The following is a 25,857-nucleotide window of genomic DNA, read 5'->3' as shown; positions in this document are numbered from 1 at the left end:
CAGAAGTCTTTGCCAAGTTCAAGGTTTGGAAGGTAGAGGTAGAGACCCAGACTGGTAGGAAAATCAAATACATGAGGTCAGATAATGGTATGGAGTACAAAAACTCACAGTTTCAGAAATTCTGTGAGGAACATGACATTCAAAGGCACTTTTCAGTGAAGAAGACTCTTTAGCAGAATGGTGTTGCAGAGAAGATGAATAGAACTCTTATAGAGAGGGCCAAATATATGAGACTGTATGTTGGACTTTCCAAAGGATTTTGGGGAGAGGAACTTAGTATGACATGCTATGTCATCAATAGATCACCACGGGCTTCATTGGATGGTAAATTTGTAGAAGAAATATGGACAGGTAACCCAGTCAATTATAATATGTTACACATATTTGGTTGTTCTTCTTATGTACATGTACCCAATGATGAACGATCTAAACTTGATCCTAAGTCAAAGAGGTGTATCTTCATTGGATATACCAAAGGTCTGAAGTAGTTCAAATTCTGGGATCTAGTTTCCAGAAAGGTGGTGTTGAGTAGGGATGAAGTGTTTGATGAATATTTCATGATGAAACAATCAGTTTTGATAGATGTGCCCTTGTCAAATGGAGAGACTTTGGGATCAAATATGATTCCAGTGAGCAATGAAATGGTTCAGGTGAATAAAGGCAAGGAACCATGCACAAGTTCAAGTCAAGAACATGATGATTCTCAGGCGGAGAGTTCAGATGTGCAGAAATATCTACTTGCTAGAGACAGGGATAAACGTCCTATCAAAACTCTAGAGAGATATGACTTTGAGGATATGGCTTCAATTACTCTCCATATCAGTTCAGGAGATCCATGTAGCTTTCAAGAGGCTATAAACAGTCAGGAGAAAGAACAATGGATGGGTGCCATGATGGAGGAGATGGAGTCTTTACAGAAGAACCAAACTTGGGAGCTTGTTCCATTGCCCCTAGACAAGCGTGCAATTAGGTGCAAGTGGGTGTGTTGGGTGTACAAGAGGAAGCCAATAGTATCAGAAAAATAAGGGGAAAAGTTCAAGGCTCGTCTTGTAGCAAAAGTGTATTCACAGCAGAAGGGGATCAACTACAATGAGATTTTCTCTCCAATGGTGATACACACTTCTACCAGGGCAGTGCTTGCCTTGGTAGCCAGCCAGGATATGCACTTAGAACAGATGGATGTGAAGACTGCCTCTCTCCATGGTGAGTTAGAGGATAAAATTTACATGACACAACCAGAGGGGTTCAGTGCAGTTGGGCAGAGTCACTTGGTTTGCAAGTTGAAGGAGTCTCTATATGGGTTGAAGTAATCTCCCAGACAGTGGTACAAGCAGTTTGACACTTATATGTTGAAGCTTGGTTATAAACGTGGTGAGTATGATTGATGTGTTTATGTCAGAAGCCTTGACGATGGTTCTTTTATTTTTATGTTACTTTATGTTGATGATATGTTGATTGCTACAAATCATTTGAGTGATATCAATGAGCTGAAAGTCATGCTAGGTAAGGTGTTTGACATGAAAGATTTAGGTGCTGCTAGGAAGATTCTTGGGATGGAGATTCACAAGGATAGGGGAGTTAGAAAACTATGGCTCTCCCAACAAGGCTATGTTGAAAAGATCTTAGAGAGATTTGATATGAGCAATGCTAAAGTAGTGAGCACTCTATTGGCAAATCACTTCAAGCTTTCCCTAGATCAGTGTCCAAAGATAGATAAAGAGAAGAAATTCAGTACAGTGGGTTGCTTGATGTATGCTATGATTTGTACTAGACCGGACTTGGCACAAGCAGTTAGTCAAGTATTCAAGTACATGTTGAAACCAGGGAAGCAACATTGGGAAGTAGTCAAGTGGATTTTCAGATATTTGAAGGGGACTATAGGTCTCGATATCATGTTTGGCAGCCAACAGAGTAAGCCTTCAGTTATTGGTTATGTTCAATTATGTAGAGATCATCAGTTCAGTCTGTTGTTGCTATGTCCACAACTGAAGTAGAGTACTCGACAACCGGTGAAGCTTCTAAGGAAGCCCTATGGCTTATGGAGCTGGTAAATAAGTTAGGCATTGAGCAAAGTGGAGTTCCGCTGCATTGTGACAGTCAGAGTGCTATCTTCTTAGCAAAGAATCAGGTGTATCATGCTAGAACCAAACATATTGATGTGAGATTTCATAAGATCAGAGAGTTGGTAGCTTGTGGGCAGATACTATTGCAGAAGGTTCACACTTCAGAAAATGCAGCTGATATGTTAACCAAACCGGTTACTGTGGACAAGTTCAAGTTGATATGCTAACCAAACTGGTTATCGTGGACAAGTTCAAGCATTGCCCGAGCTTGCTAAACATTCAGTGATGTTGGACTATGGAGCGCCCCCCAACCCAATGGCGGAAGATGGAGATTGATGATATTCGCCAAGGCGGAGATTGTTGTGCAATGACTCGTATCTCTAGGTAACAGCAATACAAGTTATGGGTTTGAGATGATGTAAAGAGGTTAGGGTAGAGGGCAATATATTTATGTTATGTAAACTTAATATAACAAGGAGAAGAATATTCAAACATTAATCCTTATTCTCTAATAATATATAGTGGTAATCGCTCAACGTTCCCGGAGATATAGGCACAATTGGTCGAACCTCGTTACCAAATCTTGTGTTATTTTCTTGTCTCTATACACTTTACTATTTGATTGTTCACTTGTTCCCAACACTAAATATATTCACATAATTAAATTTAACCTTTTTCGGAAATTTTTTTATCACCACTTTCAATGATGACGCCATTTTCCTTAGTCTCCTTCTCATTATCTTCAACATTTTTCCATGTGCACAACTTTCCATCTCTAGCTAGGACTTTAGTTGGGCTTTTGGTTTTTCTCATGGGATGTTTTGTTTTATGTATTTTGGAACAGCGTTGTGGTTGTTTTTGTACTTATATTTGGATTATGCTTGCTTTATTTTATGTTTGGATGATGGTTCTTTTAATTTTTTTTGCTTATGCTTCTATTTTTATATTTATTTGGATTTAATATGTATATATTGATAATGTAAGTGTTTTTATACTGTCAGAAAATCATCTATCATTTGTATGTTAATTATTATTGATTTTTAAACAAAAGTAATACAAATCAATAATGGATAATGTGCTGACAATATAATTTTTTTTACATAGATAATGCTTAGATTTTATTATGCTTTTTACCATGTCTGTTTGAAAATGTAATTAATCTTATTTTGAGGATTGTGTGATTTTTTATTTCCCACAAATTAAAAGAAGTGCATATACATTAAGGGGGATCATAGGAAGTAATGAAATAACAAGCATGTTGAATATATGGCTCTAAATTCATTCACATAGCCTTGCTTCACTTTATGGCCAAAGTCACCTCTCCTTGCATGCTAAGTTTTCAAACTTTATTGCCTATGGTTCATAGCAATTATTATATTGCCTAGGATGGCTAGGATATGCAGCACCACCTACACTTCTTCCTTCATGGTTAAGAATGAATTTATTATTCATTCTAGTTGTATTCCATTTGCCTATAAAAGGCAATGCAATGGAGAACTCATATTCAACACAGATCACAAATCTTAACGGTAATATCACAACAAAAACAAGAGAAAGTATTTGTGTTATTTGATACACAAATATTATTGAGTGTATTTTGGTGAGAATTCTTGTTCCATTTGAGAGAGTATTTGTGAGAGAATATTGTTATTTGTCCTCATTACTATAAGAGGATTTGTTGTACTATCGTTTTTTACATAGTGGAACTTTGCTTGTGATCACCCGTGGTTTTCTACCTCTCACAGTGAGGGGTTTTCCACGTTAAGTCTTGTGTGTTATTTTCTTGCTCCTTTACTTGCTTCTCTTTTGTTCCCAATTGATCTGATCTTGTGCTTCCGCATCGCGCTCTATTCCTAACAAGTGGCATCAGAACTCTTACGCAATTGGGAATTTCAAAATGTCTACAAAATTTGACATTGAGAAGTTTGATGACAAGATTAGCTTTTCTATTTGGCGAGTCCAAATGAAGGCCGTTCTTATCCAAAGCGGATTAAAGAAAGCTTTAGATGGAAAGTCCAAGAAATCAGCTTCCATGACCGATGATCAATGGGACGAGTTGGATGAAAAGGCGCTTTCAACAATCCAACTTTGCTTATAATAGGAAGTTCTTCGTGAAGTTTCTAATGAAGAAACCGCTGTAGCTTTGTGGCTAAAGTTAGAAACTTTATATATGACCAAGAGCCTCGCAAACAAGCTTCGTCTCAAAGAACAGTTATATACCACACGTATGGTTGAAGATACTCATATTCAAACTCATCTTGATGAGTTTAATTCTATTATTATGGATATGCAAAATATTGATATTAATATTGAAGATGAAGACAAAGCTGTTTTGTTGGTTGTCTCTTTACCTTATACCTATAAACACTTCAAAGAAATCGTGTTGTATGGAAACAATGAAAACTTATCCTTTGAAGATGTTAAATCTAATTTATTGTACAAAGAAAAATTTGATCTTGAAGTTAACTCTATGGACAAGGGAGAGAGCATAAGTGTTCGAGGTAGAACTCAAGAAAAAGGGAGTATTGGTTACAAAAAGTTCAGATCCAAATATAGGGGACACAAATTCAACAAAACTTGTCGCTATTGCAAGAAACCAGTGCATGATATTCCTGATTGTCTTATCTTGAAGAAAAAACAAGAAAAACAAGATAAGGGAAATCTTCAACAATCCCCTGAAGCTGCTAATATTGAAGCCAACTCTAACAATGATATTTTTTTATCTGTTGTCTCTTCTAATAAGAGGAGTAAAATAGAATGGATTCTTGATCCCGGATGTACTTTTCATATGTGTCTTTATAAGGACTTATTCACCACTTTTGAACATGTTGATAGTGGTGTTGTTTTAATGGGAAATGATACCCAATGCAAGGTTGCTAGAATATGTACAATTCAGATCAAGACTCATGATGGTGTTGTCAGAACTTTGGCTAATGTCCGATATATTCCATATTTGAAGTGAAACTTCATTTCTCTTGGTACCCTAGAGTCTCTCGGGTGCATATATTCAGCTGAAGGTGGAGTTCTAAAGGTATTAAAAGGTGTTATGGTATTATTAAAGGCTAACTGAATTGGTAGTTTATATGTCTTGCAAGGATCTGTTGTGGCATGTTCAGCAGCTGTATCTTCTTCTATACCTTATAATGACGTCACCAAATTATGGCACATGCGCCTGGGCCATATGAGTGAAAAAGGCATGCATCTTTTGAGCAAGAAAGGTCATCTTGGTAAATATGGCATCGGTAAGTTGGAGTTTTGCAAACATTGTGTTTTTGGGAAACAGAATACGAAAGGCATTCTTGATTATATACATTCTGACCTTTGGCGGCCTTCTAAAGTTCCTTCCCATGGAGGATGTCGCTATATGATGACCATCATTGATGATTTTTCTCGCAAGGTTTGGGTTTATTTTCTGTGGCATAAAAATGAGACTTTCTCCACTTTTAAGAAGTAGAAAACTCTTATTGAAACCCAGATAGGGAAGAAAATGAAGAAGCTCATAACAAACAATGCATTAGAGTTCTGCAATGGTGACTTTAATGAGTTCTACACAAATAATGGTATTGCTAGACACAAAACCATTCCAAGGAATCCCCAGCAAAATGGTGTTGCAGAACGAATGAACAAGACTCTACTTGTGAGAGCTCGTTGTATGCTCTCAAATGCTAGATTATGGCATCAGCGTGAATTTTGAGCCGAAGCAACATCTACTGCTTGTTACTTAGTCAACCACTCTCCACATTTGGCACTTAACTTCAAAATCCCAGAAGAAATTTGGTCAGGTAATCCTGTTGATTATTTTAATTTAAGAATCTTTGGATGTCCTACTTATGCATGTGTTAATGATGGTAAATTAGCTCCAAGAGCTGTTGAGTGCATTTTTCTTGGTTATGCATCTAAGTCTAAAGGATATCGTTTATGGTATTCTTATTCAAAGTCACAAAAGTTAATTTTAGCAGAGATGTGACTTTTAATGAGGAGACATTATTATCTTCTGGAACACAATCTGTTGTGTCTTCTTCTACTAGTACAAGTACATTGCAGGGTAATAGCGAGAAGGTGGAGTTGATAGTGAAGCCTACAGCTCCTAATGTTGATGTTTCATCTTCCTCTATAAATCAATCTAGCATTGATGATATAGTATCACTTCTCCTATTCATCAGCAGGAAGATGATTATTGTATTGTCCTCTATAAAAGGCCAGCTAGATACATTGATGATGATAATTTAGTTGCTTATGCATTGTCAGTTGCACAAGAGGTAAATGATGGTGTTGAACCTGCCAACTATGCATAAGCTGTTTCTTGTGCTGATTCTTCACAATGGCTAGTTGCTATGAATAAAGAAATTGAAAGTCTTTATAATAATGGTACTTGGGCTTTGATAGAGCTTCCCAAAGTCAAACGAACATTGAGATGTAAATGGGTTTATAAGAAGAAAGACGGCATTCCCGGGATTGAAGATCCGAGATGCAAAGCACGACTAGTTGTTAAAGGCTTTAATCAAAAGGAAGGTATTGACTTTAATGAGATATTCTCACCTGTTGTTCGTCATACTTCCATTCGTGTTTTGCTTGCTTTTGTTGCTTTATTAGATTTGGAGTTAGAGCAACTTGATGTAAAGACGGCTTTTCTACATGGAGAGCTAGAATAAGAAATTTACATGGAACAACCCAATGGATTTATTGTTCCTGAGAAGGAGCATCTTGTTTGCCGATTGAAGAAATCTTTATATGGACTTAAAAAAGCACCCAGACAGTGATACAAGAAATTTGATTCTTTTATGATTGGGCAAGGTTATTGCAGGAGTCAGTTTGATGACTGTATTTATTTCCAAAATTTTCCAGATGGATCTTTCATATACTTGTTACTTTATGTTTATGATATGTTAATTGCTTCACGTGACAAGTCTTTGATCAAGAAATTGAAAACTCAACTCAATAATGAGTTTGAGATGAAGGAATTAGGTGCAGCCAATAAAATTCTTGGTATGGAGATTCGCAGGGATCGTCAAGCTCGTAAATTGTTCTTATCTCAACATAAGTATATTGAGAGAGTGCTTGAAAGCTTTAATATGAATGATTGCAAACCTGTTTCTACTCCACTTGCTGCACATTTTAAGTTATCTTCAGATTTTTGCCCACACACAGAGGAAGAGATGGAGCGTATGTCGCATATTCCTTATGCTAGTGCAGTTGGTAGTCTTATGTACGCTATGGTGTGCACTAGACCTGATTTAGCATATGTTGTAAGCATGGTGAGTCGATATATGCATAATCCTGGAAAGTATCACTGGAGTGCTTTAAAATGGATTTTTCGATATCTAAAAGGTACTTCTAGAATTGGCTTCGTATTTGACAGAAGTGAGGCTACAGTCAATGGTGTTGTAGGTTATGTTGATTTGGATTATGGTGGTGACATTGACAGAAGGAGATCTCTTTCTGGTTACATATTTACTCTCTGTAAAAGTGCTATCATCTGGAAAGCTACTCTTCAATCCATTGATGCATTGTCTACGACAGAAGCAAAATATATTTCAGCAACAGAGGGTGTGAAGGAGGCTATTTGGCTCCAAGGTTTGGTAAACGAACTTGATTTAACACAAGGTGTTCTTACAGTGTTTTGTGATAGTCAAAGTGCTATTCATTTGACCAAGAATAATTGTTATCATGACAAGACTAAACACATTGATGTAAAACGTCACTTTATGTGAGATATTGTTACTGTTGGCGAAATTATGGTGAAAAAGATTCACACATCAGAGAATCCAGCAAATATGCTTACCAAACCACTTCCGAATATCAAGTTCCAGCATTGGTTGGTCTCTACAACACTTAAGCGCCTTTCGGAGCTTTATCTAGCGATGAGCAACTTATTGAATTCAAGCTAAGGTGGAGATTATTAAATACATAGTCTTACTTCACTTTGCGGCCAAAGTCATCTCACCTCATGCTAAGTTTTCAAACTTTATTACCTATGGTTCATAGCAATTATTACATTGCCTAGGATAGCTAGAATATACAACACCGCCTATACTTCTTCCAGCATGATTAATCATGAATTTATTATTCATTCTAGTTGAATTCCATTTGCCTTTAAAAGGCAATGCAATGAAGAACTCATATTCAACACAAATCACAAATCTTCACGGCAATATCACAACAAAAACAAGATAGAGTATTTGTGTTATTTGATTGACAAATATTATTGAGTGTATTTTAGTGAGAATTCTTGTTCTATATAAGAGAGTATTTGTGAGAGAATATTGTTCTTTGTCTTCATTACTATAAGAGGATTTGGTGTAATCTCCGTTTTTACATAGTGGAACTTTGCTCGTGATCGTCCGTGGTTTTTTACCTCTCACACTGTGGGGTTTTCCATGTTAATTTTCTTGCTCCTTTATTTGATTCTCTTCTGTTCGCAATTGATCCGATCTTGTGCTTCCGCATTGCGCTCTATTCCTAACAAAGCGAATTCAAATTCAAGGTTTCACACAATGTGCTCTTCCATGATTTGTTATATATTATCATAAAAAGGAGAGTTTGAAAGACAAGGGCATGAGTATTGTGATGAAGAGAAAGTGAAGTGAAGATGGAGCCACACAAAGACAAGCATAAAAAAGAAAGAAGACCAGACTTATGTAAATCTAAAATCATAATACCAGTCGTAGAATTAGAATATGTTTTTTGGATTGAGAGTATTTATATTAGGGATACTTTATATTATATTTTTTGTTTTATTATAATATTCAACTTAAAGTGAGATAAGTGATTAATATGTTGGTGGTGGTTACTATAATTATATGATTTTTTGTTGAAATTAAAAAGTACTAAGAGAAAAATAAGAAAGTAAAATTACATCGTAGAGAGTTACATTATGTTTTTATGATATAACTCATTATGTTATGCTTTGATGTTAGAAAGTGCAATAGAAAAGCTCTAAACTCATAAAGGAATGTAGATTTAAGTCTATAATGACTATTTAGTTTGAAATTTTGGACGACTCATATATGTGTAAAACAATCTATTAATGACAATTACAATGCATTGATTAATGGATTAATTGGGCTTCTGTTCTTGAGGAATGCAAAGAACTCGAGAATAATTGATTAAACAAAATGAATAATCAATTATTTGGATTGGAAATTCCTCACAATCTACTATTTGATCAATTAGTCTAATAATAGAAACATTATTCGTAGATATCGACAACAATAAGATGGCCCTAACATTCAACGATACAATTATTCCTCAAACCAAGCTAATTAGGCATATTCTCATTTTTGTCCCAATCTTTGGGAGAAAAAGAATACTTAACACAAATATACTAATTATGTATGTTAACATGTTAGACAATTTCAGGTCAATCGATTATAACTATTGATCAATTGTAACTACTGGTGCTAAATGTTTATAGATAAGGTTCTAAAAAATAGTAAAACAAAAATGAGATAGCAAAGGAAAATATAGCAAGGAATTAAAAAGTAGGGAAAGAAATAGATATTCATAAATGAAGAGAAGATGAAGTCATTCCATTAATTTTTGGGGTACATAAGTCATAAGATTATTGAATAAGAAAGTCTTATAACAAATAATATCTCACACACAAAATCCAATCAAAAGCCAAATGTTTAGCATCAACGAGAGTGCATTTAAAGGTTCATTTGCCTTTGTGAAGGAAAGCCAATTCCACTTATTTATTTTTTGGGGAAATGAAGCAAAGGAAAGATAGAATAACATTGCTATGAAACCATCTAGGGGAATTCTCCAACACCTGAGCACAGGAATCTAGTACCTGCCAATTGCGAACATAAACATAAGATAAGATGGGTAATGCTATGTACTTGTAATAAATTAGTTTAAAAATGATCTTAACTATAAAAATTGATATGCATCAATTGAACTAAAATATTTTAATTTTACCTGGATTGAACTAAAATATTTTAATTTTACCTGATTAAAAGTAATATATGTTACTTTCTATATTTAGGAGGATCTTTAAGTTGATTTATTATGGGAATATAGTATTTTTCTATAAAAGTAGACAATAAAAAAAATTATCATCAAAAAGGGAAAGAAAAAAAATCACAAAATGTTACTTTAGAGGATTACAAAAATTGTGATTGTTTATAATGAATGGATTCGAGGGAGGATATATACCTATGTTGAGTCTAATACAATATATAAAAAATATAATGGAAAGAGAAATATTTATATATTCATAGTATATGAATTTTATACACTTTTATTATATTATTCATCATTCATATTTAATTATTATTAATTTTACAATAAAATAATTCAAATGTAGGATGGATAATACAATATCTGTATACTCTAATCGGTAAGGACATTGCAAAATAATAAATATATGCATAAATCACAAAAATGGTCTCAGTACTGATTCTAATACTTGAAAATGGTATTTTTGTCCCTGAATCTTTAAAATGCTTATTATACTAGTCATTTATGTAGTACTAATACGATTGTCATTTTTTTACCATTTAATGACTTACTTAAATGACATTTTGATCATTTGAATCAAAAGTAATCATTTTAAGGTGTGAGGAACTAAATTGTTCGATGCCATATTTTTTAGTGACCAAATTAGTATTTTACTCATAAAAAATAATAAGAATATAAGAGAAGAAAAATGGAAATTATACAAAATTTTCAAGAATATAATTAGATAAAGCATGTATCTTTTTTATAGACATTTTTTAGAGGGAGGGGAGGAAAATTGTGGAATCTGAAATCTACACAGTATACATTAGGGTTAAAATTACTGCACATTTATTTGAGAACAATTAAGAAGCTTCGGTAATGATTTAGGAAGCTTAGTCTAGAAACCTCAAATTAGAATAATAGAATAATAATCCAGAGATAGAATAATTAATGTGATGTAATAGTTGTACTCATTATTCCATATAATCTGACAGCTAGAATTGCATTTTTATTTCAACTATCAAACTAGTCTAAGTTACAGTTCATAATATATATATATATATATATATATATATATATATATATATATATATATATATATATATATATATATATATATATATATATATATATATTAGGAATTAGAAAACTAACCTTCTTCCAAAGATGCATCAATGTGTATGTTTTACCAGAAGTATTTTCTTGCCCAAATCATTTTCTTGAACACAAGCCTTAAATTCTTCTGACATACCAATGATGTCGAAAACTTCAAGCTTGTTCAAGTGGTTGATCCCAGAAGGTATCTTACTGAGTTCTGGGATATGTTTTAACACCAACTCTTTCAGCAATGGCAGTGCTCCTTCATTGATATGAATGGAATTCAAACTACTCAAGCTTTTGAGAACTAACCTCTTTAGTTTCTGAAACCCTCCATTTTGGAAATGCAAAGTTTCACCTCTATATGCTGATGAAAGAGACAAGGACACCAACTTTGGAAGAGAACTAAGTACTTTCAATGGATCTTCAGTTAAGTTGGAGTACCACAAGGTCAATTTAACAAGACTTTCCTGCTTTGCAATCCACTTTGGAAATCTTTCTAATCTCCCAATTAGGCTAAGCTTTTGAAGCATAGGTAAAGGTGAATTAATACAATCCCAATCAATGCTTCCCTCATCTTCTGATACACTGATATATAGCTTTTCAAGGTATTGTATCTTTTCTATTGAGGAATAAAGAGGGCTTATGTATTCTGGCTTAACATTAACCAACCCTAAACACCTTAACTGCATGAACCTTTCAAGCTCTTTGGTTAGCTCTCCTCCATTGTGACTTGTTTCCACTTTATGTAATGTATGTAGGGATTCCAAACCTGCAAAACCTCCCATCATTTTAACTCCATCATTCCATGAGATGTTATGTTTGTATAGAAGATGTTGTAGCTTTCTAAGCTGGTTAATCTCTTTTGGCAACTTGCTCACAAATGTACCGCGTAGATCTAAGGTCTCTAAGTTCAGGAGGTTACCAATGGACTCAGGAATATTCCTCACTTTTGTATTCCTAAAGCTTAAATACCTTAATTGTATTAAACACCCAAAATTTTCAGGAATATACTTCACCCAGTTATCTTCAAAGTCAAATATCTTCAACCGCTTGCATTTTGTAGGGATTATCTTCACGAGACCTTCCGGCAATTTTTTTCTCCTGAAAGTATAAAGGGATCGAATGAGAGAGCCTTCAATGCTAGTATCCTTCAAATGATCATTGGATTTGGTTGCTATTTGTAAGCGCCGAATCTTCCAACTAAGCATTGACCGATCACCTTCAGCATCACTAGCAAAGTGGCAAAAACTTATATCCTCAATTTTTGTAAGGATCATGTCACGTAATAAGTCATGAACACGACATCCTTTAGGTTTGCCATCAATGCTAAATGAAGATACTTGCACCAAATTTCTATCAACCAACTCTTTCAAATGTTGTTCTCCAACTTTGTCTAGAGTTTTAAGACTTCTAGGTACAGGTTTAACAAATCCTTCAGCTATCCATTGTCTAATTAGTCTTTTAGGTCCAACTTCATAGTCTTCAGGATATATTCCAAAATACAAAAAACACGACTTGAGATGGTAAGGCAAATCATTATAGCTGAGACCTATAATATTTGTAATACCAGTTGAATTTGGATTCATGTCTAGGGTTGAAATTAAAGTTTGATACACATCTTGCCATTCAGAAAAATCATTTTTTTTGCTTAAAAGACCACCAACGGCGACAATTGCCAAAGGTAACCCCTCACATTTTTCAACAATCTTTGAAGATATCTCTTTGACCTCTTTCATAAAATCTTCATCACATCCATTTTTGAATGCCTTCTTGGTGAAGAGATCCAAAGATTGTTGTTTAGATAAAGGTTGCAAGTTGTGAACATAAAGGATAGAAGATTCATTACAAAAATCTGCAACATTCATATTCCTTGTTGTGATGATTATCCTACTTTTGTTATTATCATCATATAGAGCAAATCTAATCTCATTCCAAAACTCATGGTTCCATACATCATCAAACAATAGAACATACCTCTTCTTCTTCAAGTAGTTACTTACTTTGTCAGTCAATGTTTTTCGATCCATTTGAGAAATATCCTTTGGAGGAGTCTCATTTCTTCTTTCACACATCTTATTCAAAATGTTCCTCAACAAATCTTCTACAGTGTAAACTGGAGACACTGTGATGTATGCACCACAATCAAACTCCCCAATCACTTTGTCATAAGCTGTCTTGGCAAGTGTTGTTTTTCCACGCCCTCCCATTCCTACAACACATATCACAGCAAGCTCTAATCTTTTCTCTTTATTTCCTAACAACCAACCCATCAATTTCTTTGTGGGGGCTTCAAAGCCAACAATCTTATCTTCTTTAATGTACCAAGCTTCCTCTCTAAGGCTATGCCATTTGACTGAAGAACAACTTGTTGATTGGATTTTTAAGCCAGATATTTTACTTCTTTCTTCAAGTTCAACAACACTTGATTTAATGTCTTCAATCTCATAAGAGATTCGAAGACGAATGATCATATTTTTGATGAAGTTAGATGCAGCATAAAGTACAGCAATACATCCATGATCATGAGGATTTTGTTGTTGCTCGGTAATCATATAATCATCAGTGACTTCTTCAATGCGAAGAGTTGCTTCTCTTAGATCCTTCACCATCTTTTTGATTCCATCTTCATCTTGGTTGCCTTGTCCAGCTGATGCAGCCATTCTATCTGCAACATTGATGCAGCCTTCAACTCGATGTAGTTCTTCATTCAGCTCTGCAACTTCTTTAGGAACGCCTATCAGCACTTTCACTACTTTCACTACCAGTGGAAACAATTTCGCTACCTTGTCACACATTTTTGGTCTATCTATGAATTTTGGTGTATGGTGATAGGGACATATTATTATTTTCTTGCCAAAACTATAAGGTATATATGGACCAAAGACCAATAATAATAGTGGAAGCAATTTCTTTGGAAGCTACCTCCTACCATTGTTTAATCTAGGTTTGGTTTCATTTTCTGGTGTGTATGGTGAGGGATTGAGATCATTTGTCTCAAATGATACCTTATTCTTTGTCTCATGCCAATGTTATTTTTAATTTTATTTTTGCTTTTAAAATTTTTATTTTATTTATGTGATAATATGTAATCGACTACAACAAAGAATGAAGTACCGCTGAAAACAGGTATGACAAAAAGACATGTCATCATGTGCTTCATTATATGACAAAAAGTCGATGATTCCATGAGCTGTATTCTTTAATAGTTGTATTTAGCGGGCTGTAATCTATTTTTTTAAAGACATCACTACATCAGCAATTGTTGATTCTCATCTATTATCCATCCACCTTATTACCCATGCATTGTATGGGTCAATGTGTTTTATTGATCTTATAAATTTAAAGAATTAAATTTTAAAGTTGTATAATAAAAGAGAAAGAAGATATTGTTATGTTATAATATTATGTAAATAATTAACATATTTTATGAAATAGTAACCTTAGTTGATAATGATCTTGACTTTTAGTATTATGGTTGAAAACTTATTAGTTTGTATTTAACCTCATGAAATTGAAATAAATGACACATTAGAGCTTAAGAAAAATAATAATGTAGTATATGAATAAGACATACAAATTTTAAAAATTATTATGACTTTGTGGTTCTTTATTCTCCCATGTGTTAGAATAACAATCATGGATACATCTATTGATATGTTATTGACGTGGTTGATAAATTTCGTTGCATAATCTTCACAAAGAGTATAACTAATGATATCACCACTGCTTAATTTTTTAAAATTAAGTTATAAAAATTACAAACATTTATATAAATAAATAAAGCAACATTTTTGATGATTTTTTCAAGTTTATCTCATCTTAGGAGAATATTAGTTCATCAACAACTCCAATAATATCTATTTGGGGCAATAAAGAAATGATTTCAATGTTGATATAATTAAAGTATTTTTTGAGCTAAAAAGTTTTGACTAAACTAAAATGAAAGAAGTATTTTGATTCAGCTAGTATGTCTCCAAAAATTTTGAAACAATATTCGTAGTATTGTACCAACAATAAATTACATCTTATAGACACAATCACATGCCTTATACTGAATATTGTTATGCACAACATTAAAATTGTTCATAACATAAGTCTTATGCTCTTTCAATTTATGACTTCATTCATTGATTTCATCTTACTACCTTACAATATATAAAGCGATATATTATTATAAATAAAAATTATATGAATTAAATGTATTATTTGACATCATATAAAGTGCAATCTCGCTGTCCATCAACATAATTTCAAGATGTTCTGGTTTTGATGGCATTTGAACATACCAAAGATTAGAAATTCTAAAAACAATCTTTCATGGTTGCTTAGAATCATTTAAATCTTTTATCATGTCAAATGGGTGTGATTTGGTGGTAGAGAGATAGTGAAAACTTCATTATACATTGTATTGCTCTATTTGAAGATGAAAGACTTGAAACTATATAAAATATTAAGCAACACATCATTATCATATTAATTAAAAAAATCATCATTAAATTTATAATCTTATTATTATTTGATTCTAAAATAAGATTAGTTTAAAATACACATTATTAATATATGATTTTAAATTAATTATAAACAAATAATTGATATGGTTATTTTCTATTTATTCCTAATAAAAAAATACTTATATTCTCACGTGAATATATCTCCTTTAATTAAATAATAAAATGATAGTAGTTAAATATTTTACAAATTCTCATCCGTAATATTATGTAAAGATAGAATCATCAATATCTTTTAATCTTCTTAATCTAGTATTTTTAATGTTCTATTTATTTATATTTCAATAATCTAATAACCACATGTCTCTCGTACAATAACTACCAGTGACAAACATGTTTTTTATGATCGCGCCCAACCTGACCTCCTAATAATATTAATAATTTCAGTTTAATATAAATTGTTATGGTTGTTACTTTTATTAATATAATATCCTTAATATTTTGTTTATGTTGTATTTCATATTATTATCATTTTAATATTGTAATAATAACATTGAAATATTAGAATCAAGAACTAAACCTTAAAAAAAATATCCACAAGGAGGGTTGCCTAAAATAAAGAATAAAAAATAATTCAAACAAAATATAAATCAAAGATGTCTTATAATGCATACAACATTGTATATCTTATATAGGATGAATCCGTTTAAACCCAAGTTAAGTTACACTAATTACACTTAATTTCAGTCATTCATTTTCTTAAATTCAACGGACCACAAAGGTGAGTAAAATAAATGATGAGGGAGAAAAAGATAAATCTTAAATAACTTTTAAGTTTAACTCATTTGGTCTGTTGGATTTAAGAAAATGAATGATTGAGATTGAGTGTAATTAGTGTAACTTAACTTGGGTGTAAACAGATTCCTCTTCTGTCTTATGAGGAGGGATCCGTTTACACCTAAGTTAAGTTACAATAATTACACTTAATCTCAGTCATTCATTTTCTTAAACCCAACGAACCACAAAGGTGAGTGAAAAAATGATGAGAGAGAAAAATATAAATCTTAAATAACTTTTAAGTTTAACCCATTTGGTCTGTTGGATTTAAGAAAATGGATGACCGAGATTGAGTGTAATTAGTGTAATTAGTGTAACTTAACTTGGGTATAAACAGATCCCTCTTCTATCTTATTAGGAGGGATTTGTTTACACCCAAGTTAAGTTACATTAATTACATTTAATCTTAGTCATTCATTTTCTTAAATCCAACGAACCACAAAGGTGAGTGAAAAAATGATGAGAGAGAAAAATATAAATCTTAAATAACTTTTAAATTTAACCCATTTGGTCCGTTGGATTTAAGAAAATGAACGACTGAGATTGAGTGTAGTTAGTGTAACTTAACTTGAGTGTAAACAGATTCATCTTCTATTTTATGAGGAGGGATTCGTTTACACCCAAGTTAAGTTACAGTAATTACACTTAATTGCAGTAATTCATTTTCTTAAATCAATTAAAGACATATTTTTTTCCCACTAAGCTTAATAAAAATAAGACTACTATCATATTAACTTTAGATTGTGGATCATTATGTTTTATACATTTAGATTTATTTATAAATTCTTGATTTTATATTTGATCTTATATGTCCCTGTATTAATTTGTAGTTTGAAATATATTAATAATGTTTCAAATCCTTGAGTATTAATTTTATACTAGTGTTTTATCTTATTTTGTTATACTAAAGGATTTGATGAGCTATTAGGATGAGATAATGTTTCTAAGTTTTTTAAAAAAACTTACTAGAATAGGATTTGACATATATTATTTCCTAATAATATTAATTAAATTAATAAAAATATTCCCATAATTGATTTGTTATTTTTATATATTACTAATAAAAATTATTTATATTTTATCGTGAATATATCTACTATTTTTATTCTTTAATTACATAATATAATTAAATAGTCCACAAACTCTCAACCGTTATATTATTTAAAGATGAAATCTTCAATGTCATATAATGGCTAAAAAAAATATGCTAGTAAGTAATATATATTTATTAATTAATCTTCTTAATCTAGTATATTTAATATTCTATTTATGTAATATTTCAATAATATTCATAATGTACGTTAATAATTAAAATTCATCTTTTGTATAATTAAGATAATTACTATTATTATATTATTTAAGTGCATTCATAATATTATTTCAATCACATATAAGAATATAGAATATTCATAATGTTGCTTCAATAATTAAAATTAATATTTTATATAATTAAGACAATTACTATCATTATGTTATTTAAGTGAATTCATAATGTTATTTCAATCACATATAATAATGTACAATGAAAGCATGAGAATATTAATACAATCATTGTAACCTCCTTTAATATTTATATATAATATTTAATTTATAATTGTTTAATCTAATATAAGAATATATTCACAAATGATTTCAATAAACAATGTCATTTAATTTAGTAATGTTTTAAATTGTTGAAAATTATATCAACTAAGTGTTGATCTATTTTATTACTATATTACAATCACTATATTTCCTATTTTTAAATATGATTGATTTTTATATTTCGCTATTTTTATATATTTATAATAAAAAAATGCTTATATTTTTCAATTAAGATATCTACCAATGTTACCTATAATTAAATAATATAATGATAACTATAATTAAATAATATAATAATACTAAGTAAACATCCCACAATTTCACATCCGTTAAAATAAATCAAGAAGTAAGGATCTCACTTGTTATATTATTTAAGGATGAATTCATGAGTGTCATATAATCGCTAATAAATTATGCTAGTAACTAATATATATTCAAAAACTGTTATAATGGCTGATTATATTATTTCTTCATTAGTTATAAATCGTACAATATATTATTTAAGGATGAAATCATCAGGGTTTATTAGAAATAATAAATTATCCTAGTATCACTTATAAAGAGTAAATCGTGATTGGATGGAATCATACGTTATATTCAATATGTATAATTATACAAAATATAAATCAATTCACTTAGTTATCACAATCAACATTTATTAGTTATAATTCTGCAAATTTTTCTCAATAATGAGAATTTCCTAAAATTTGGAAATCATAATTAATTTAAACAAAATATAAATGAAAAAAAATAAAGAAATTATTCTTGTCCAAATATGAGAATGCCAAAAATCAAAAACACTTTTAAATTGAAAATGAATAACGACAAACAACAACAACAACAACAAGATCAACAATCATACACACTCTAATCATCTCAATATCAATCTTGTCCAAAGAACAAGAAGAGTTGCATTTTCTTGGGTTCTTTTGCATACTTAAAGAATCCTCCAACATTGTAAAACCATGGGAATATGGTCAATATTTCTGACCAGAAAAATAATCAAGTGGTTGAGAAAATCCAATTACATGAGGGTCGAGATTCCGATCCATCGGACTGTTATCAAATCAAATTATCAAGCTGAAGTCATTAACATTTACCCTCCAGCTTGAGGGGGCTATTGGAGATCAAAGTCACCATGACACATTTTGCACATTTTACACATGTGATTATATCTTAATTATTTGTTAAGAGTTTGTTAAGTTGTTACTTGTATCACAAGTTATTTTTGTATTGTGTATATAAGCACATGACTTGTAATCCTTAATCAAGCAATGAAGATTCACAATATTCATTTTATGCTTCCACATTATTTTCACAATAGGTAACCCCTTATATTTTTTAATAATCTTTGAAAATATATCTTCGAACCATATTGGACAGTGTCTAGTAGCAGGTTCATTTTGAAATGCTTTCTTGCAGAAGAGTTTAATAGATTGTTGTGGTGATAAAGGTTGAAGGTTGAGAATGTGAACAAAAGAAGGTTTCTTACAAAGTTTTGCAACCTCCATGTTCCTTGTTGTAATCACTATCCTACTTTCCTTTTTAATATCAAACACAACCGATTCAATCTCACTCAAGAAGTTTTTGTTCCATACATTGTCAAAGAATAAAACATACCTCTTTTTCCGCAAGTACTTTCTCACTTCTTTGATCAATGACTCTATAACCATTTTAGAAACCTCCTCCTTTCTTTCTTTGAAGAATTTATTCATCATGGTACTTAACAAACCTTGTACAGTGTAGGTTTGAGACACTGTGATCCATGCATGGCAATCAAAGTCACATTTCACCCTCTCATAAACTATCTTGGCAAGTGTTGTTTTTCCTTGTCCACCCATTCCTACCAAAGCAATCACAGTGGGCTTTTCTAGTCTATCTTTCAACCTTCCAATCAATTCATATTCAGGAGCTTCAAACCCGACAACATCATATTCCTCAACATAAAGAGAAGAAATGATTTGGCTTCCACTGCTTGATCCTTGTTCACGAGAAGAATTGATTTGTAAGTCAAATCTTTCTTTCATTTCAACAATATTTGATTTAATGTCTTGAATCTCGTAAGAAATTCGAAGTTGAGAGATCATATTTTTTATGAAGTCAGTTGTAGAATAAACTATAGTTGCACATCTAGGATCACTTGAAGATTGTTGTTGGATGCTGATATAATCTTTAGTGACTTCTTTTATACTCAGAGATACTTCTCTCATATAATCTTTATATTGGTGGTTTTCTTCAGTTACTAAACTCATTCTATCAGCATGATTGATGAAGTATTGAATGCTTTCAAGTTCTTCATTGATCTCTCCAACTTCTTTGGGTAGGCCTCTCATCATTTTCACAGCTTCCACTAGTTGTGGAAGGAATTTCGCTACCTGGTCACACATTTTTTGTGTATTGTGAGAGGAAAATATTACTATCTTCTGATTATATAGCCGAAAGTAAAAGGCAAGAGTATACGATTTATACACTGTCATTGTATCATCTACCTTTATGTTTAATTATTGTTGACTTTTCAAAAATAGTAATCCAAATGAAGGGTAGATGATAGTGTGCATGTGTATAAATCTTTACACTGTCAGTATACAGATTTCACACTCTTCTTTAATACTATTACATATTTATACAACTCAATATATTATCTATTATTCATTTGTATTTTTTTTAAGAGACATCATTTTTTTGGTGTATGCTGGTGACAGGACCATACAATTATGTTCTTCATTATATTGCCAAAAGTCAAGGCTAAGTACTAAGACATGGCAAACATAGAAAATGAGACCATATGAAAGGAATTCATATTTATTGAATATATAAACACCGACAACTGAATAGGCAATCACATGGACCCAACACTATTATATTTTAAAAAACTAAATATTTTAATTTATTCATCTTTTTTTTTACATCTTATTTCCATATATTTATTGCTCCATGAAAAAAGAGATGAGGTAACAAGTTACCATGTGCCTCATTATATGACTAAAAGTCCACATACTAATGACAAGACTTGGAGTTTGCCTGAATCATTCTTTAATGGTGTTGTATTTAGCTGTATTCTAATTTTTTAAAGACATCATCATGCTTGTCCCTTTGTAATTATAGAAATAATAATGACACTGATATGTACTACGTGCACAACTTAAACTTAAATAAGGAGAATAGATAAAATAATAGTGACATCTAAATATAAGATTGATCCACTAAAAATTAAATTGGCTAAAATTGTTTGCAGACAAAATTCCTTTAGAGTAATAAGAGAGGTGATAGAAGTATCTTCTTAGCAGTTTGGGTGTGAAGAATATCTCAATGTTTAATGATTTTCTTCTTGGGAAATGAAAATGGTGCAGAATTATTGATAAAAAGACATTTTGGGTGAAGGTTATTAATTTTAAGCATGACCATGAAGTGTTTAGCCATAGTCCTACTTTTGCTTCCAAGTCGTGAATAGATATGGGAAAAGTGGTCACACACGTTGAGCCTAACGGTTGATGGTTTGATGGGAATGTATGGAAGGAAATTAGTGATGATAATCAAACTTACTTCTGGCTAGATACATGGGTTGGTCAGTAAAGTCTTAAAAAAGTTTTTCCTACTTTCCTTTGCTCGAGATAAAAATGCCTTGGTGGCAGAGTATGGTGTTTGGACAAATGAGGTTTAGCCGTGAGAGATTTATTGGAGAAAGGCTTTGGTTGGTAGACACGAGTGTTTGGTTAGGAACCTGCAAGACTTGCTTCATCATTATTCTTGTAGGAAGTAGGTAGATTCTTGGAGATAGGGACTAGACCTATCAGGAGCTTCCATTACTTGGCTCAATTGAACCACAACCAATTTGCTTTAAGTAATGTTCTAAAAAAGTAAAAAATATAGGATTAATTGTGTGCTTTCAAATATTTGTTGTTTTATGAATTGTTCAAAAGAGATAGTATCATCAAGGTGGATGACATAACTTGTGCTTTATGCAAGAACCATGTCAATATATTGATCACTTATTTATCTCTTGTGAGTTTGTTTTAAGTGTCTGAAGAGACTTTTACTCTTGGGTTCAAACGGTAGTTCAAGCTCCTTTAGCAATTATAGATTTTTTCAATACTTATGAGTCTTTTGGTTCTGATAAATCGTTAAAAGTCTAGATAATAGTGGTTTACTGTGTGTAATTAATTTGGATTATGAAGAATGAAGTGATTTTCTGATAAAGAACCAAACTATGTTTATCTAATAGATTTGATCCACACTAGATTCTGGATTTGGTCTTCTTATGTATACTCGTCTTTATCTTTTGCTAATTGATACATTGATCCAATATCTTGTATTAATTTAGCTTGTAAAAAAATTATTGCTTGATCTTCCTCTTGTCTTGGGGCACCCCTTATACTTTTTTAATACAATTTTTCTTATAAAAAAATATTGATTTCTGAGAATAAATGAATAGATGAAGAAATGGATTTCATTAATTGGATTGATTCACAAATGATTAATGAGTTCACAAGAGAACACTGTTTTTATGCAAGCATTACAAGAAAAAACATAGTCTAACAAACCAAATAAAAGGCTAACTAAGTAACTAGAAAGCAAAGTGGATAATATAAATAATTAACTATATCCTTTAACAAATAACCAAAAAAAAAGTACCGTACTTTGTACATGAAAATTACATTTCTTACTTACTAGCCCATGAAAATTACAATGTTGGTGAGGCTTTCAACATGGTATTGGAACAACTACATCAAATTTGAAGGCACAACTAAGAGCACCACCCCACATTGGTCCATCCATTTTTTTCCTTAATGGGTTACCTATTATTTTAATATATCTTTTGACACTTTCTTATACTTTTAAACAACTCAAATAAAATTTTGTTCTTTCCCTAAAATTCCCAAAAAATTTACAACTTATTCCAAATTCTTATATATTTTACACATTTTCCTCTCAACTTACACAATTTTTTTAAAGAAAATATGCTTATATTGTTAGAATTTCTGACAATTTATGGGTCACAAATATAATTCTATAATTGTGTTATGACCATTATTTAATTAGCCAAAAATAAAATGGTCTTCAAGAATTAATTTTGTGGCTAAGGGCATATGTGTCATGAAATATTATAAGTGTAGATACCTTCAGGCAATTTCTGATTTGATGACGGGACTGAATTAGAAATATTGCAACTTAAGTAGTAACCGCTACGGTTACTTTTATGGGTTATGGTCCCCATTTGTAGAGCAATTGGTTTCGTTGAGTGGCTGATGAGAATAAAGGTATGTTAAAGAGGAGTTGTCCATAAGGTAACATCCATCCCATCAGAATCACATCAGTGAAAAGTAACTCTCCTTGGCTTTCTCATTCCCTTATAGAGAAGCATAAGGAAAACCATCAGACTCTATCATCTGGAAGATCTTCGTACCCACATACCCTTGACAATTCCAAATGGCTAGTCAAGGTATGCTCTTCTTCTTCACTATGAAATCAATTGGGGTTTCTTTGGTCTAGATCAGGGTTGTTCCATTTGGGTTTATGTATGGGCATAAACGTTTTGTTATAGGAACAAAGCCTTGATCATTAGGTTTCCTGCATTCAATTTAAGGGATTATTTAGAGAAAATCCAACAATTGGTATCAAAGCCACCCTAATTTAATTCATGTGTGAAATTAGGTTCCTTTTTTCTTCCCCAAAATTTGGATTGATTTAGGGTTTTGGTGTTTTAACTATGCCATGGATTGATTAGGATAGAAATTGATTGTTTTCCATGTGCATATACATAGATTCGAAATTGAATCAATGTTTTTTCTGGTGTTGTTTGATTTTTGGTGGTTTTTTTCTAGAGAAGAATGATGTAGAAACTGTCATGTTCATGTTCTGTCGCTATGCTCTCGCTCAAGCGAGAGCTAAACAGAAGCTTTGTCTTCTATTGTGCTCAAGCGAGAGTACGCTCGCCCAAGCGAGAGTTCGTCACCCAAGCGAGAACTAAACAGAAGCATTGTCTTATATTGCGCCCAAGCGAGAGTACCTCGCCCAAGCGAGAGTACCTCGCCCAAGTGAGAACTGAACCGAAGCATTGTCTTCTATTGAGCCCAAGCGAAAAAAGTGAGAACTGAACCGAAGCATTGTCTTCTATTGAGCCCAAGCGAAAGTACCTCGCCCAAGCGAGGGTACAATAAGATTTATGGGGCTATGATATCTTTGTGCATTAACTTTGATTATTATTTGGTTATTCATTAAATTGTCTGTTATTTCAAGTGAGCCAATTGAAGTGAAATGTCGCCAAAGAGACCTCTTTCATGGAATTAACTCATGAGGAATATTGGATGTAAGTGTGTATGATTATTCATGCGAGTATTAATTGGCTCAAAGGAAAGTTGATATTTGGCCGAAGATCATACACACCTGCGATGATAAACATGTTATAATTCTAAATTTTTTATACATGTGACTGATGAATCAATCCAAAAAGGGATTCGTCAGTCGACATGCCTTATTATAAATGTTTGATCATTACAACAAAAGTACCACGTGTAGTTAATATTACTGTCCAAAGACTTGATATTAATGGTGCACTAGATATCTTGATTTGGACATACCATTATTTAAGCACATTGATAATTTTAAATTGTGAGCATATTTTAATATATTGTCTTTTGTCTGATTCAGCTACATCAATTGCTTCTGTACCTGCAAATTTGAATTCGGTTTTGGTCCTTAATGGAACAAATTTTAAGGACTGGAAAGAGAACATGGAAATTGTTCATGGCTGCATGGATCTAGACTATACATTAAGGGTAGAGCAACCCCTTCTCCTTCGGAATTCGGTGCCTCTGAAGAGAGGAAGGATTATGAGAAGTGGGATCGCTCTAATCGCATGAGTCTAATTATTATTAAGCGCGACATTTCAGGGGTCTTTAGGGGTACTATCTCAGATGAGATAAACAGTGCCAAAGTTTTCCATGTTGATATTGAAAAACGCTTTGCAAAGAGCGATAAAGCGGAAACAAGTACTCTATTATAGAACTTGATATCCATGAGGTATCAAGGCAAGGCAAACATAAGGGAATACATTATGGGAATGTCCAATATTGCTTCAAAACTTAAGGCCCTTAAGCTTGAGATGTCGGAAGACTTACTCATACATTTGGTCTTGCTTTCCCTTCCTGCACAACTCAGTCAGTTTAAGACTCTTATAACTGTCAAATGGAGAAATGGACTCTGAACGAGCTCATTTTATTTTGTGTGCAAGAAGAGGAAAGGCTGAAGCGAGAAATGACTAAAAGTGCCCATTATGTAAGTACCTCTAAGGACAAGGGTAAAAGGAAAAACACTTCAGAGCCCAAGAATGAAGCTGTTAAGGGTCCAGAGCTAAAGAAGTAGAAGCAGGCTGATGTCTGTTACTTTTGCAAAGGAACTGGTCATCAAAAGAAGAAATGTGTAAAGTATCACACATGGCGTGCTAAGAAAGGTATATTTCTTACTTTGGTCTGTTCTGAGTACAATTTAACTTCAGTACCTGGAAACACCTGGTGGTTAGACTCTGGTTCAACTTCTAACATCAGTGTTTCAATGCAGGGTTGCCTGAGCTACTGAAAGCCTAATTATATTGACAGATACATCTACGTTGGCGATGGAAAATCAGTAGAAGTGAAAGCTATATGTCACTTTAGGTTGTTATTATGTATTGGTTTTTATTTGGATTTGAAAGACACCTTTGTTGTATCGTCTTTTAGACGGAATTTAATTTCTGTTTCTTATTTGGACAAATTTGGTTATTGTTGTTCTTTTGGAAACAATTCGGTTCAATTGTCTTTAAATTCAAATGTTGTTGGAACTGGTTCACTTATGTTAAATGACAATCTTTATATGCTGAATACTATAGCTGATTATAGCAAAACCCT

General features: G+C 32.2%; 2 protein-coding genes across 2 annotated transcripts; one reads left to right on the top strand and one right to left on the bottom strand.

The window, feature by feature from the left end:
• Nucleotides 1–1,948: 1,948 nt before the first annotated feature.
• Nucleotides 1,949–6,358, top strand: LOC109339816 (the record flags this gene model as incomplete). Its single annotated transcript, XM_019577334.1, has 4 exons — nt 1,949–2,047; nt 5,539–5,713; nt 6,001–6,161; nt 6,230–6,358. Coding segments are annotated over 4 exons (564 nt in total), but the record flags the coding sequence as incomplete, so codon positions are not given.
• A 4,818-nt stretch (nt 6,359–11,176) lies between these two features.
• Nucleotides 11,177–20,361, bottom strand: LOC109339815 (disease resistance protein RPM1-like). Its single transcript, XM_019577333.1, has 2 exons — nt 19,356–20,361; nt 11,177–13,863 (listed from the first exon to the last, which is right to left on the bottom strand). Exons 1-2 carry the CDS (start codon nt 20,359–20,361, stop codon nt 11,177–11,179), a joined length of 3,693 nt encoding a protein of 1,230 aa, XP_019432878.1.
• Between the last annotated feature and the right edge of the window lie 5,496 nt (nt 20,362–25,857).

The sequence above is a fragment of the Lupinus angustifolius genome, unplaced genomic scaffold (assembly GCF_001865875.1).
Source record: "Lupinus angustifolius cultivar Tanjil unplaced genomic scaffold, LupAngTanjil_v1.0 Scaffold_113_48, whole genome shotgun sequence".
Taxonomy (NCBI): domain Eukaryota; kingdom Viridiplantae; phylum Streptophyta; class Magnoliopsida; order Fabales; family Fabaceae; genus Lupinus; species Lupinus angustifolius.
Note: the sequence above shows the minus strand (reverse complement) of the source record. Positions and strands in the feature narration are given on the sequence as shown.